The sequence below is a fragment of the Schistocerca piceifrons genome, chromosome 6 (assembly GCF_021461385.2).
Source record: "Schistocerca piceifrons isolate TAMUIC-IGC-003096 chromosome 6, iqSchPice1.1, whole genome shotgun sequence".
In the NCBI taxonomy this organism is placed as follows: domain Eukaryota; kingdom Metazoa; phylum Arthropoda; class Insecta; order Orthoptera; family Acrididae; genus Schistocerca; species Schistocerca piceifrons.
In genome coordinates, this window is record NC_060143.1 from 70,383,134 (window position 1) to 70,400,315 (window position 17,182).

At 38.5% G+C, this 17,182-nt stretch overlaps 1 protein-coding gene across 1 annotated transcript in view; it reads right to left on the reverse strand.

The window, feature by feature from the left end:
- The window catches only part of LOC124802987 (5'-3' exonuclease PLD3-like), a 93,558-nt gene extending 76,947 nt beyond the window's left edge, over nt 1–16,611 (reverse strand). Inside the window, exon 1 of the mRNA XM_047264087.1 lies at nt 16,481–16,611. Coding sequence (XP_047120043.1) covers nt 16,481–16,549 — 69 coding nt within the window. The 5' untranslated portion in view covers nt 16,550–16,611. The remainder of the gene's footprint in view (nt 1–16,480) is intronic.
- Nucleotides 16,612–17,182: the final 571 nt, after the last annotated feature.

Below are 17,182 nucleotides of genomic sequence, written 5' to 3' on the forward strand. Positions count from 1 at the left end.
AAGAAAGGTGAGAGTTTGGATGCCAGTTCCATGTGACATGTAAGTAGAGTGTGACCAGTTTTGTCAAGTTTGACCCTTGCGATGTGTATGTGCTCACACACCAAGACTGAGCTAGCATGTTGTAAAATGTCTTTTCTACTTGTCATGTTGATGGATGTCACAGGTGAGCGAAATGCAGCAATACTTCCTTGTCCCAACATCATTGCAGGAAAGTTAGTCTGCTGAGCAGGTTTGCCTTCTTGTTACGAAGTTTCTGCAGCACCTTGAAGCTTTTCTGTATCTGCTCCCTACAGAGGTGTTATATATGCAAATTTGGACTTCAGATCACCAGCAGTGTCGAGCAAGCATCAGAGCGCTTTCCTTTGACACAGCCGAAAATGTCATAAACGAGACTTGCAGGGTCTTGGGAAAAGCAAAGACCCAAAAACCAAAATCTCCACGGCTGAACACAGAGAGGTATGCGACCTACAAGATGACTAAGATACTATCATCCTAGCAGCAGACAAAGGCAGTGCAATGGTACAGCAACGATTAGTTAACTACTGGCATAAGACTGAGATCCCTTTAAAAGATCTTGCTTACAAACAAGTGAACAAGGATCCTATCTCCGCAGTGACTAGGAAGACTCAGAAATGGATAAGTATATGGTTACAAGGCTGTACCCCGGAGCACCAATACCACCACAACTGCACGTACTTCCAAAGATACACAAGAAGGTAGTTCCACTACATCCAATATTGGACACAATAAATTCACCAACTTATGCAATAGCCAAACACTCGGTGCAGCTATTGGTGCCTCTCATGGGTCATTATCCTCACCATGTCAAAAACCTGACAGAGTTTGTGAAGGTACTTCAAAGAACACACATGGACAAAGGCGACATTGTAGTTTGCTTGGATGTCACGTCCCTCTTCATACAGATACCTCTCGAGGACTGTGACATTACTAAGGGGCCACTTCAACAAAAACACAATGGAATTGTTCTGCCACACACACACACACACACACACACACACACACACATTCACTACCATATACTTCCAATGTGGCGGTAAATTCTACCTACAGATAGATGGAGTGGCCATGGGCTTCCCCCCTTGCACCATGTATCACAAACCTATACATGGAACACTCCAAAGAAACGGCTCTTGAAATGACACGCCTGAAACCAAAGATGTTCTGCTGCTACGTGGATGACATTCATGATTTGGCCACATGGTGAAGAAAATCTACAAGAATTTCTTAACCACCTCAATGGCATACATGACAATATTAAATTCATCATGGAGGTGCAAGAAAGCAGATGTCTGCCTTTCCTTGACATCATAATAAAGAAGGAGACTGATGGCACATTTGGTCAACGCAAATTCGTGCTCACCATCTTGGTGAGCAGAGCATGAGATACATGCACTAAGGAGAGTCTACCTGCCAAACTGCAACACTTGAGAAAAACCTTTTATGAGATTGGTTATTCTGAAATGCAAGGAAAATCATATGTTTGATTTCGAACAAACAAAGCTACTGTGCAGGGCAAATGGGTTCTGGGATTCAATCAGTGACGATACTAGTCCATGATAACCTTGACAACCAAGATAGTGGTTTCCAGCTTGGCATCATAAAAGATGCAGTGATAACAAAAATACGACAAGAATGCTCTGATGTGAAACCAGTGAAGGCAGCTGATGGAGTGGACAGACCGCAGCAAGACGGGACACCTGTACCCGTCAGCACGTTGGGAGCTCACACGACCACCGGCCGCGACAGCCCTTCCGGAGGGGGATGACTGGCGCTGGCAATGCAGATGAGACAGAAGAGCCTGCAGTCGAATGGCTATAAAAAACCAGACAGGACATGAAGCCAATACTTCGCCTGAAGATGCCAAGTAGGAAACTTCTAGAAATGTTGCCACAGAAAGACATCTTAACTCAGCTGATAACCTGAGAAAACTACCATCGAGATTCGCTGAGAAAGGCTAAATTCGCATATGACATTCACACTGATAAAACAGCCAGCCAGAAAGCAAATTACAATACATTCAATTCATGCAAACAACTGTTGATTGAAACTGAAGATATTCAAAACAAAACAAAAAATGAGAGAAAAATTAGATTCATCTAATTGTAATTCAGACAGTGCAAAAAATCAGTTATCCCTAGTGCATCAGAATATGGACTAAGGGGTAAGCTTAACGAGTTGCTTATTTGTACTGAATCATTATATTTGAGCAAACCAGTTGATATAATCTCCCTTCTGAACATCATGTGATCACTGGTATACATATGTTAAATGTTACAGGATTCAGGTTAGTTTCGTTCTTCTGTAGAGAAAATTTGGAGAAAGGAGGAATTGTTACAATTCTCAGAAACTGTTTTAATTTCAAGAATATTGATATTAACGAATTTTGCTCAGAGTAGCACTTAGAAGCTTGTGCTACGGAAGTAGTATTTCATAATAAGTCCTTTATAGTAGTAAGCATATACAGAGCACCTTCAGGAAACTGTTACATCTTCATAAAAATCTGGGAGCACTGTTGTCTGATTTCATGGACACACACACACACACACACACACACACACACACACACACACACACACACACACAGGAATGCTGGTTGCTGGTGATTAATTGAAAAGATCTGTCAGTGAACAATTATTGCAATCAGCAACAGTCATTCAATTTAATTCCTACAGTGAAATTTGTAACTAGGGCATGTAAATGCTCCGAGACTGCTATTGATTATTTCTTTGCAGAGAAATCTAGGGAAAAGTCACATCACAAAACTAATAGTAAATGGGCTATCTGATCAGGACATGCAGCTTTTTGTGTTAAATGTTGAAACTTGTCAGGATAAAAAAATCTATCAAGTCTAAGCACAGGAGGGTAATAAATCAGTCAAAAATTGAGACTCTTAGGAGACTGATTAAAGACATGAATTGGTTAGATGTTTACAATACTTCTGATTCAAATGAAAAATACGAAGCTTTTTGAAAATTGTTTTCTGTAAAGGTAACTCAAATCAAACAGCTGCATAAAAATAAACCATGGATTACACAAGGAATAAAGATATCGCGTGGGGCAAAAAAGAGACTGTATCTGCTATCTAGGAACAAGTCTGATGTTAGCATTGTAATACCTTACAAAGAAGAATGCAAAATATTGGAGCAAGTAATCCAGAAATCTAAGCAGCTTTATTATGAGAAAAAGATAATTACATTAGGCAACAAAATAACAACTATATGGGATATAGTGATGACAGACACAGGTGGGCCCAAAAGGAAGAGGAACAGATAGTTCTAAAAATAAGTGAGGAATTGACAACTAGTACATGCAATGTTGCAAACCCCTTAAACAAGTTCTTTGTTTTTAGTAACTGGCATCTTGGGGTTATCAGGTTCAGTAAACAGTGTAACATAATATCAGAGGACAGTCTTCACAAAAATAACTTCAGTAAAATGGAAATGACACTCAGGTCTTCCTTAGCAGTAGCATCCTTCATAAAATCCATAAAAATCAAGGTACTCTAGTGGTTATGATAACTTATCAACAAAGTTAATCAAAGAGAGCTCATGCGACTGAGTGTTATTCATGTAATAATCTCTTATCAGTGGAACATTTCCGGACTGGTTAAAATATACTGAAGTTAAACCTGTTTACAAGAAGGGGATAAAGAGATATCATCAACCTGTCAACCAATTTCACTTTTGATGGCTTTTTCAAGAATATTTGAAAGGTTATGTTCAAGCATCTTCTTAAGCATCTGACTGCAAATAATATATAGTCCAAGTCACAGTTTGGTTTCCTTAAGGGTTCTAATATAGAGAAAGCTATTTACAAGTACAGTGAGAATGTATTTAATTCATCCGATAGCAAATTAGAGGCTACCAGCACTTTCTGTGACCTATCAAAAGCCTTTGACTGCATTAATCACAACGTTATCTTAAGTAAATTATAATATTATGGTTTTGCCAGCAGTGCTCCAAAATGGTTTGCATCTTACCTAATTAACAGGAAACAAAGGGTGTCACTGCAAAATACCTGTATAGTAAGCAATCAGTCTTCATCTGATTGGGAAATAATTAGATGTGGTGTTCCTCTAGGTTCCATTCTGGGTCTGTTCCTTTTTCTTGTGTACATTAATAACCTCTTGTCTATTATAGTGCCAATGTTAAGTTTGTTTTGTTTGCAGATGATAAAAACATTGCAATGAATACCAAACTTGTACAGATGTAGAAATGGTTGCTAAACAAATTTTCACTGACATTAATAAAAGGTTTAAAGCTAATTCACTGTCATTAAACTTTGAAAAGACCCACTATATGCAGTTCACAATGTGTAAGAAATTTATTTCCAGCATATGTATAACATACGAAGACATGCATATTAAAGAGGTTGACAGTGTCAGAATTCTGGGATTACAACTCGATAATATATTCAGTTGGGAAAGGCATACCACAGAATTGCTTAAGTGCCTAACAAGTCTGTATTTGCAATGAGAATGGTGTCAGAAGTAGGAGATATAGATATAAAAAACTTGCATACTTTGTTATCTTTCATTCTATTATGTCACACAGGATCATATTCTGTGGTAACTCATCAAACTGAGCAAAAGTTTTTAGGGTGCGAAAGCATGTGATAAGAATCATTTGTGATGTAAATTCACGATCATGTAGAAATCTGTTCAAGGAACTTTGTATTCTAACCACTGCTTCTCAGTATATTTATTCGTTAATGAAATTTGTTGCAAGTAATGTATCTCTATTTACAATCAACAGCTCAATACATAGCATCAATACTGGGAATAAGAACAATCTACATAAAGACCTAAAATCATTTACCTTGATCCAAAAAGGGGTCCAATATTCAGGAACACACATTTTTAATAAATTGTCAGCAACCATTAAAAACTTGGTTTCAGATAAAGCATGGTTTAAACAAAGTTTGAAAGGCTTTTTGACAGGTGACTCTTTCTACTCTATAGATGAGTACCTTAACATAGACTGTTAAACCAGCTTAAGTAAAAATTTCTGTTAGATTTCAGATTTGACAGCACTTGGTCACAAAAGTCAAGATTAGGTGTTTTCTGTATGACAAATTTATTAATAGTGCATAACGATGTTTCATTCTGACAGCAAGTTAATTCTGTAAATATTAGCTGTTCCAGTTTACCGCATTGTAATCACCTATTCTGACAATCTACTGACAAATGATCAGGGTAGTAAGTATTATATTCATATGTTTTATGTTTTTATATTATACTTTCTGACATGTTCCACACCCATGAGAATCTCATTTTTTGGGTCTAACCTAATCTTACAAAAATTCACAAAAAAATAGTAAAGTGTCTCAGAAGCTCCTGCCATGGAGGGTCAGTAAAATTTGATGGTGCCTAGCAGTGTCGTATGCCTTATGTAGGTCGAAAAAGATGATCAACTGCTTTTTTCAGCCTAAGCAGATGGTCGGTCATGGATTGTCCCTTCCAGTAACAACACTGATAATAGAACAAAAGACCCCAAGATTCAAGAACCCAACATACTGTAATTGGCAGGTGTCCATCCTTTCAAGCAGTTTGCAGAGCATATTGGTGTAGCAACTGTTCAACCACTATTGATGAATGGTGGGTGTTTGCATGGCTTAAGGACTGCAATGACAATACTCCCTCATCATTGTGAAGGGTAGACCAAAGACTTTGAAAAACCTGAGGAGATGCTGGGTCAAGCAATTATGAATCTAATTGAAGTATGGGACATTATCGTGCAATGAGGCACGAGTCTGAAGCAATTCTCAGTCAGTGAAAGGTTCGTTATATAATTTGTCGTGGTGAAGGGTGAATAGTAAGAAGAGGTCTTCAATCTGTCAATTATGCACTTGAAAGGTAGCGTGGTACGATGATGATGATGTTGACGCTCGTGGTGAAGGGTGAATAGTATGAAAAGGTCTTCAATCTGTCAATTATGCACTTGAAAGGTAGCGTGGTACGATGATGATGATGTTGACGCTGTGGTAAAATGGGTCTTCTTCAAGAACCGACGCATCGGTACAAAGATCACATTGAAAGAAGAAACTCGGGCCAGTTGTTTATCTTTGGTGGTCCAGAGGGCGGAAATCAGTGCTCTGACCATTCCTTTTTACTGTGTTTAATTAGATTGTGACCCTTCATGTGAAGTCCCTTAAATGTGAAGAGGGTGGTCTGTGAAGGCTGTTGCTTATGATGTTGAAGAGCTCTTCAGCAATCCTGAATACCTGTTGGGAGGTCTTTGGTCTCCTCGGCAGTTGACACAGGGGGCCCTTAAAAATGGGAATAGCAGTTTCAAAAACGTGTATGATAACATTGGAGATATCTTCCACAGCCTTGTTGATGCAGTCTGACAGAAGGGGTGAAGGTGACAGCAGATACATACAACTGTCAGTGGTTCTTCAAAGAACCCAGCATGGTAGTCCATCAGGGAGTGACAAGTAGGTGACACAATCACTGGAAAATGGTCATTGTCATGAAGATCATCATGAAGCCCAGCTGAAAAGGTGCCATGAGCAGTACTGACATTGGTGCGAGTACCATCACACACACACACACACACACACACACACACACACACACACACACACACACACACACACACAAACCCCCAGGAAGCAACAGCAGATCCAACTTCCACAATGAGAAAAAATAATTATTGAATTTGGAATCGGCATGAACCCCCAATTTGTTGCCTTTAAAGTTACATTTGAATGAGAGAATAGGGAGAAATTATATACTGCCCTAAGAGAAATGGGAATGCCTGGGAAGATGGATAGACTGGTTGGGATGATAAAGAGGTATGTGACAAGTAGTCATGGTTTGAAAAGTACTGTTTGGAGCTACCAGATATTCACAAAGGTGTACACCATAGACACACACTGGCATGTCTTCTTTTTAATGTAGCACTGAAACATGTGTGAAGAGATGCAACCTGTTAGTGAGCGGTACAATCTTCCTCAAGTTGGTGCGAATGTTAGATTACACCACAGAATAGATTGCTTAGCGCATGGGACTAACAATCAATGAGTTTAAGAATAAATAAAAGGCTTGTGAACATGCTTGCTCGCGCACCCACATGAACACAGTCGGACACCAGCACCTGGAGACAGGAGACCCGTGTGTGTGAGTTGCTCTTGCGTGCATGTGTGTAGTTTTCTATTTCTGAAGGATTTTTTTAATCCAAAAGCTTAAATGTTTAGCAGATCATTTAATTCTTCTTCACCTTCACTCATGATAGCAATGTCATCAGCAAATCGTATCATTGATATCCTTTCACCTTGTATTTTAATTCCACTCCTGAACCTTTCTTTTATTTCCATCATTGCTTCCTCGATGTACAGATTGAAGAGTAGGGGCGAAAAATCAAGACACTTTCATAGGATTTGTTGACCTGGAAAAAGCGTTCGACAATATAAAATGGTGCAAGCTGTTCGAGATTCTGAAAAAGGTAGGGGTAAGCGATAGGGAGAGACGGGTCATATACAATATGTACAACAACCAAGAGGGAATAATAAGAGTGGAAGATCAAAATTTTTCTTTAGCCTTGCTTCCATTATTAGCCGTAATGTCAGAATTGCCTCTCTCGTCCCTTTACTTTTCCTAAAGCCAAACTGATCGTCACCTAGCGCATTCTCAATTTTCTTCTGTATATTATACTTGTAAGCAGCTTCGATGCATGAGCTGTTATGCTGATTGTGCGATAGTTCTCGCACTTGTCAGCTCTTGCCGTCTTCGGAATTGTGTGGATGATGCTTTTCCGAAAGTCAGATGGTATATCGCCAGACTCATATTCTACACACCAACGTGAATAGTCGTTTTGTTGCCACTTCCCCCAATGATTATAGGAATTCTGATGGAATGTTATCTATCCATTCTGCCTCCAAAGCTCTTTTAAATTCCGATTCTAATACTGGGTCCCCTATCTCTTCTAAATCGACTCCCGTTTCTTCTTCTATCACATCAGACAAATCTTCACCCTCATAGAGGCTTTCAATGTATTCTTTCCACCTATCTGCTCTCTCCTCTGCATTTAACAGTGGAATTCCCGTTGCACTCTTAATGTTACCACCGTTGCTTTTAATGTCACCAAAGGTTGTTTTGACTTTCCTGTATGCTGAGTCTGTCCTTCCGACAATCATATCTTTTTCGATGTCTTCACATTTTTCCTGCAGCCATTTCGTCTTAGCTTCCCTGCACTTCCTATTTATTTCATTACTCAGTGACTTGTATTTCTGTATTCCTAATTTTTCCGGAACATGTTTGCACTTCCTCCTTTCATCAATCAACTGAAGTATTTCTTCTGTTAACCATGGTTTCTTCGCAGCTACCTTCTTTGTACCTATGTTTTCCTTCCCAACTTCTGTGATGGCCCTTTTTAGAGATGTCCATTCCTCTTCAACTGTACTGCCTACTGCGCTATTCCTTATTGCTGTATCTATAGCGTTAGAGAACTTCAAACGTATCTCGTCATTCCTTAGTACTTCCGTATCCCACTTCTTTGCATATTGATTCTTCCTGACTAATGTCTTTAACTTCAGCCTACTCTTCATCACTACTATATTGTGATCTGAGTCTATATCTGCTCCTGGGTATGCCTTACAATCCAGTATCTGATTTCGGAATCTCTGTCTGATCATGATGTAATCTAATTGAAATCTTCCCGTATCTCCCGGCCTTTTCCAAGTATACCTCCTCCTCTTGTGATTCTTGAACAGGGTATTCGCTATTACTAGCTGAAACTTGTTACAGAACTCAATTAGTCTTTCTCCTCTTTCATTCCTTGTCCCAAGCCCATATTCTCCTGTAACCTTTTCTTCTACTCCTTCCCCTACAACTGCATTCCAGTCGCCCATGACTATTAGATTTTCGTCCCCCTTTACATACTGCATTACCCTTTCAATATACTCATACACTTTCTCTATCTATTCATCTTCAGCTTGCGACGTCGGCATGTATACCTGAACTATCGTTGTCGGTGTTGGTCTGCTGTCGATTCTAATTAGAACAACCCGGTCACTGAACTGTTCATAGTAACACACCCTCTGCCCTACCTTCCTATACATAACGAATCCTACACCTGTTATACCATTTTCTGCTGCTGTTGATATTACCCGATACTCATCTGACCAGAAATCCTTGTCTTCCTTCCACTTCACTTCACTGACCCCTACTATATCTAGATTGAGCCTTTGCATTTCCCTTTTCAGATTTTCTAGTTTCCCTACCACGTTCAAGCTTCTGACATTCCACGCCCCGACTCGTAGAACGTTATCCTTTCGTAGATTATTCAATCTTTATCTCATGGTAACCTCCCCCTTGGCAGTCCCCTCTCGGAGATCCGAATAGGGGACTATTCCGGAATCTTTTCCCAATGGAGAGATCAACATGACACTTCTTCAATTACAGGCCACATGTCCTGTGGATACACGTTATGTGTCTTTAATGCAGTGGTTTCCATTGCCTTCTGCATCCTCATGTCGTTGATCATTGCTGATTCTTCCGCCTTTAGGGGCAATTTCCCACCCCTAGGACAAGAGAGTGCCCTGAACCTCTATCCGCTCCTCCGCCCTCTTTGACAAGCCCGTTGGCAGAATGAGGCTGACTTCTTATGCCGGAAGTCTTCGGCCGCCAATGCTGATTATTTATCAAAATTTAGGCAGTGGCGGGGATCGAACCCGGGACCGAAGACGTTTTGATTATGAATCAAAGACACTACCCCTAGACCACTACTTTATTATGTCTCCTTTCCTTTTCCTCCATAACTAATGTGTAACATCAAACAGTGATAAAATAAATTCAATTTATTGTTGTTCCATTAAGTAAATATTCCTTGGGGGGGGGGGGGGGAGGGGGGGGGTGACAGAGGGATAGTCATTATTAAACTTATTATTCATGATCCTATTCTCTGTAAATATTTTTCATTAATAAATCAAATGTGTATGAAATGAACTGCATACGCACAATTAGTGGGACTCCATCATAAGTTCAAATGCGCATGTAAAGGGCCTGAGTTTATATTCCTAATACAACACTTCTGAGAAGATGACAATAATACAACACATAAATGTTAATGAATAATAATTTAGCTCTCACACCACAGGGAAAAACACTAAGACCTGAGGTACTGGCAGAAGTAAAGCCGTGAGGATGGTCCATGTGTTGTGCTTGGGTAGTTCTGTAGGTAGAGCACTTGCCTGTGCAAAGGTCCCAAGTTCAAGTCCTGGCCTGGCACATAGTTTTAATCTGCCAGGAAGTTTCGCCTAATAGGGAAATTTGCAGATTCCGCTTCTCTCTAGTTCACACACACACACAAAAAAAAAATTCTGTGACTTGTGTATGTTTCTAACCAGCCTGCTATTGACTTAACGTCTCCATTGCTGTTTACTGCATCCAGCACCTCACAAAACCTCCCCTGCCCATCCCCTTACCATTACCATCATGACATAGGGCCTACAAATTAATTTATTCTCCTGTAGTTCCGTGGTAGAACAGTTGCATATAGGTGCAGTCCGTATCAATTCAGACAGCTAGGAAAAATCTTACCTTCATAGTCTTGACTGTTATTGAATTTAGCGTGTGTTAAAATGAAGAACTAAGTAAGGAACACATTTTTTTGTTTCTTTCAAAAGAATTTCTGTTCCGAGATACAGTCCTTCAAAGATGACACTGTGCATACCATTTTGAAGATTTTAAAATGCTGTGTCTTTGGAACAGTTCTAATTATTTTGTTGGTTTTTTTATTTGAAATATAATTGCTTTATGCTTAGAAAGAAATCTTCAATTTGGACTTATCTGTCAAAGTCCTTTTACTATAGCATTCTGAACATTTTCATAATTTATGGGAAAAAATTTTCTTTCAAAAATGTCAATCCATAAAATTTTGATATTTTTCTGTTGATTAGTACCATATAGTTCTACATTCCATGGAAAGGAGAGCTTTCACTTTTAAGTTGAACAGGTTTTATAAACAACTGAAATTTTTGCCATACATAAAACCTGTTTTATTACCACATTATCACATAACAGGCTCAAAAAAAATCAAAACCTAGCCTTATTCAACATAACTTTAATTTTGAAATATGAGTAAGAGACTCATTTTTCAAGCATTTTAAATAGTTGCAAAATGTATGTGAAAGGTCCAAAGACTTAAAGGTTTCAATTTATACAGCTTCTGACCACTCTGTTTTGTACTGAAATTAGCCAGTCAATGAACTAAAAATGTTTTCCACTGCTTCAGTATCTTGCTTTGATATAGAGTGGTGCCTTCCTGTTGAACCTGGAGGAACTGGAGCACTTACAATCTTCAAAACATTGTGAACAGGAAGTGAGCACTGATGGCATTGTTGCTGTCCTTCAGCTGAAAACCTATATCCAGCGGCTGGTCCACGTGGTAGCATAAAGTTCACTACAATTTTGTTTAACTCATAACTGACACACATAATCTCTGCAATACACCAGTCACAGTCATACACACACGCCACATACATCCCCCTTCTCAGGTTGTGAATCTGAATATTATCCTCCTGTTTCTGAGGTGTTGGCCAAACAAACAAAATTTCTTCTTTCTTGCTCTTTAGAACACATGCAATACGAGTTTGCCCTTCACTTTGAGTCCAAAAATGTGTCTTCTGAATTCCTTTGACAGGAGCAGTTTGTTTGGACCATTCTTTTTTCTGCTCATCGAATTCTTAGAGTTCCTCTTTGGACAAAAGAATGAGGGCTGTGGATGTGTAAGATTTCATGACACTCTTGAAATCCTCAGCATTCTGAATCTTAGCTGTATTTGGGCTGGAAAGATTATGTTTTGTAGCATAGTGCTCCAGCAGGCCTCCTACACCTTCACAAGGCCCCTTTCCATGACCAGTAGCACTGTATACCCAGTCAGATTTTTAAAATGACTAGGCGCACCATCAGAAGTAATGATGATCTTCTCTGCCCCTGTCTGCAGTTGAAGAATTTTGCGCACTACTAGCAAAGCATGTGCTGAATCATGTCCTGTGTCATCAATTTTTAACTGCAACACTAGTGGTCTTGTTTTGAAAATATGTCACTCCTGTAAAATTTGAAACCTGGTCATTACTCCAATGATACCCTTGTACTTCTTGTAGGTGAATTCCAGAACAGTTCTCAGCAAAATCACAGTGAAGCACTAAACATAGTTCTTCAGCTTGTACACACCCTTTCAGTTCTACAACATGTTGTTGCAATTTCTTCAGAGGCTTGTGTGTTATACTGCTTTTACTGACCATTTACCACATTCATCAAAGAAACTGTCAAAGGCAATAGTTTTCTTAATTAGTTTAACTTCCTCCAAGGTCACATGTAATTTCTGCAGAGTTATCTGCTACATCTTCCAGGCCAAGTGTCTGTAAAGACAGTATTCCCTTTCCAGGGTAGTCACCACATTCTTGAAACAAACAAGTGTCTCGCCTTACGTCACAGACTACTAATGACTTCACATGCCCTACCAAGGTGTCATATGTCACATGCTCCAGTAATTTCTTCAAAGTTACCACTCAAAGTTCACAATTCGCGCACTACACACAAACAGACATCTCTAGGTGGGTGTATAAAATTTTGATCTTCCAATATGTGGAGTTGTATAGTTGCTCTCATAAATTGAGAAAGCTGCTTTAATACTGCGAGTCACGCACGTCTTCACTTTCACAACTTTTTTACCTTTAACTGTTTGGCACTCTGGCGAGAACAGCCCCATTTATCTTCCACATAAAATGACTGCACTATTTGAACTTGAGCTGCTTCTACAAGACGACCATAATAGGGATCTGGTCTCCTTTTACAGACCTCACATTTCTTGATTTGTCTACCATGTACTTTGATACTGATGGAATGTGGTTCAAAATTGTATTCTTTGAAAATGTCTCTGCAACAACTGTTGAAACTTGCACCTTTTCACTATAGGCTGCACAATAATCAACAGCTGAATTGATATTTGTGAAAAAATCCTGGCAACAGGTGCAGGAGTGCTTTAGTTCATTTTCTTCTGAAGAGAGAATTTCTACTTTGAACAGTGTGGTTAGTTTTGCTGTAGCGTATTCATCCATAGCTTTAGTAATTTCTCTGGGCTTTCTTGATGCGTAGAGTTTATGACTCGACTTCACTGACTATGGTTTCATAACAGGGCTAACACCTACCTCTGTAGTTGACTGATTCAAGGTAATTCTTCCTCTATTGAAGCAAAATCTGCATCATCTGCACCATGGGAGGCTCACCTTGTCTACATATTATCATTGTTGTTATTCTGTCAAAACATTTAGAACACAAAAAGTTGTCACTCGAAACATCTTCACTTTGAAACAGAGTCTTTAAATGAGAACACTTATTCCCAACCTGAACAAAGTCTGTTTTCTTTTTGTTTGTCTTATATATCACACTTTTATGGACATGCAAATAGTCAGCACACTTCACTCTCATGTGGCCCCAGTCAGAAGACATTTCAAACAGTCCTTTTCACAAAACACATGGTGAACGTGTCAACTGGCAAGTTCCTCACGAAAATACAGAACTCACCAGATGGTCTTAGGTTTCTTAGAAGCCTCTTCAGTAAACAAATTAGCACTGAACAACTACAATATAGAAACCTGCAATGAACAATCATGACAAAGAAACAACAACAAAGTAAGAATTATCTGCAACGAGGAAAGTGACAAGAAATAACTGCAAAAAAGAAAGTGACAAGAAATAACTGCAACAAAGACAATAAGTATTGTAATAAAGAAATTAGCAAGAAACAACTTCAGCGAAGATGTACATTAGCCTTGAAAGTTAAAAAAACATTTTTTAAAATATAACCTATCAAACTTAAAAATGGAAGCACTCCTCTACAGAGAATGCAGTACTACATTGTACTAATCAACAAGAAAAGAAATCTAACTTTTCTGGATTGGCATTTTTGAAATAAAAATTTTCTGCAAATTATAAAAAAATTCAAAATGTGACAGTAAAAAAACTGACAGATATGTCCAAATGAAGGATAACATTGCAATCATAAAGCAATTATCTTTCAAATAAAATAAAAACCTCTAACAAAATATCTAGAACTGTTATAGTTTTAAAAGTTTTCCGAAATTCACATCTTCAAAATGGTGTTCGCAGTGTCATCTTTGGAGTCCTGTATCTCGGGGACAGGAATTGTTTTTGGAGAAAACAAAAAAAAAGGCATGTTTCTTACTTACTCCTGAATTTTAACATATGCTAAATTCAATAACATCCAAGACTATGAAGGTAACCCCCCTGCCTGAAGTGATACAGATTATGCCTATAGTATAAATGAAAATGCAAAAGGTAATGTTCCATAGCAATTTATTATCTAAGGTGGCTTACTAAACACTTTTCTTCCCAACAATGTTATCATCAGACAAAAACTTACCATGGGAATCAGAAGAATGTAGCACACTAATGAACAGCTTTAATAAAGAAATTATAATTTAAAAGAGTTCAGCAAAATTTTCTAGCTGAAAAGACATTGGTAATTCCATGTATAAAGTTCAGATACACCACTAGGAATTTCATTTGGTGTCACTGATACTACCTACACGTTTCACCATCACAACCTCAGAGATCACATATTCCTTCATACATTTACATTTGCGGCCACATCACTACAAGAAAGTCCTGCTCCTGAACTGCCTCTAGTTGTGGGGCAGAATTCTGTTTCACAAAGAAACACCCAATCCCCTTCACTGATCTTAGGACTTTGAAATAAATGTCTGCAGTTAGCTGAGTCCTGTTGATTACACAACCCTTGTATTTTTTGTTACGTACATCTATTTGTTCATCACTGATCAGATGTATCACAGCCAGTCAACCACGGATAGATTGCACTTCAACAATGCATTTTGGGAGTTTCTCTATCTGGTAAAGGAATCTAAATGAATGACTGGAGTAGAAGACTGCTAAATTTGCACTGGACACTAGTTGAACAACAAATGACAAATAATCAAATGTGCACACTTCACTGAGCTGCAGTCTGCCATTGTTCCTCTGATCATGAACCAAGTTATGTGCTAGAATAATGAGTTATTTAGCTCCATTCTTGGGGCTAGTAGCAGTATATTACACGTAGAAAAATTTTAAGAGAGATGTGACATGCATCAATTGCCCAAGGAGAATATTTAGTAGGCCTCAGCAGCACACAAGAAGTTATAGATATAGTGTATATGAATACACTGATTTCAATTGCAAATCAGTCAACTGAAGAAGTGTGGCAAGTGGAATGAGTAGGGAGTAGTAGGTGTCACAGACTAGAAAAAAATCCCACCCTCAACGTACATCTCTCATCACCGTGACAATCTCTTAATATATAGCCTGCAACCCCATAACACAGGTAGGGGTCTGGCATCTTTCCCAATATTTTTAACATTTTCATGGTTACAATTTTCACAATGGAACTTCCAATTTTTGTTTCATATAGTTAACTCATAGAAACCCTTACTTACCTTTAACTGTATTTTGCAAGTAATATTAATGACATTCATCCTATTCTCAACATGAAAGTGGGAAACTTTACCTGGAGGGAAAAACACCATCTAAAGAGTGTGAATCCCTCCAGGCATGAAGGTTAACTTAATCTGTTAAGATTTTCACAGTAATCTCACCAACTAGCCAAGATCCCACTCTTTCTTGTTGCAGTTTTCCTTTTCTTCATGTTTTCCTTCTAAGGAAGTGGAGTACATGGCTTGCACATTGTTTATAACATTTAAATGTTGAAAATTTGTTGAGATCTAATTTTTTCTACATTTCTCTTCATTCTTCGTAATCAAGAAAGAGTTGGAAACCGGCACACAGTTCTTAAAATTATTGGCTGTGGGACTAAGACGTATGTGTGTTCACCATCATATCTTTATAGGCAAAATAGCTAAAAACTGTTTGTACACACTGGTGTGGGCTACGATGCAAAATTCAGGAGAAAACAGATAAAACATTAAGAGAGGAACTGAAATTGTCATGTTCGCCAGCATTTTCCTAGTCCAATACGTTTTGTTATAAATGAAAAACTTGTGCATTTGTCGCACAAACACCAAACGCCACCGTTCCTCTAATGCATTGCACTGCAATAATTAGCCATAAGTTACTTCCTCTGCGAAAGTTCATAAATCAGATGCACACTTGTTCTTACACAATAAAGGATTTATTTGTGGTTCCAACATGAAATCTGAACATATTCAATAGGTGCCAAGAAATGTAAAAACTGAAAACCACACGACCATACAGCGTGAATCAAGTTTTATTTAAATACGAAACAATTTAACATTTTCAATTAGCAACGAAAAGCACACAGTCAAAACCTGTACTGTTAGGTAACTATTTCAGGTAGAATTCACACACAAATATGATGCTAACTTAGTACATAAAGATACATCTGTGAAAATAATTTTCTGATTTACGTTAACATGCAAATGCAACAAAATCAAAAGAATCGCGGTTCTACACTGCGCTTACCTTCATTTTCTTCGTGAGAGCAATGTTATTTTTATCTTTCAGCGGTGAATACGTTCCCGGACGCACCATGTTTACGGGTAAACTGACACTTCAGCACTGATAAACAAACAAATGTCAACTCTCAGCTGGTTCGTTATCTCTACAGGCCTTGAACAACTAAAGCAACGAGACACTACCCCCACCACGCACCAAAGACACTGTAATCGATAACTGGCGACAGGAAACAGCGCATTACGGATGTATATGAATGTGCATATTTTCTATTGTCCTCGCGGAAAGTAGAATGTAATATCAAGAAGGTTGAATGAACGGTCTCGTATACACAAAGATTTCCGTAAAAAGTAGGTACATTTTGTACTGACAGCATGGGCTGGATTTGTTTTTTACTTTGTTTTCTTCTTATACGCAATGCAGTTCGATCCGACCTTATTTCACAGTACATAACGTCACGTTCTTTTTATCTTACTGCATTATGAACCCGTTTTCGTTCTGTTCATACATTGGCCCTGAATACGAATCAGTTTTGTACGACGAAAGACCGAAAATTTCGTGTGATTAAACACCGCCTTATTGCAAACTACTGAGTCGTTTGCTCTAGTGATTGATTGTGATTTTTGTTGACTCCGGAAATTACCTTTTGTACAACTATGCACTTGTACCACAGGATACATCTTTGTGATTAGTAGCTACAGTCTTATCAAT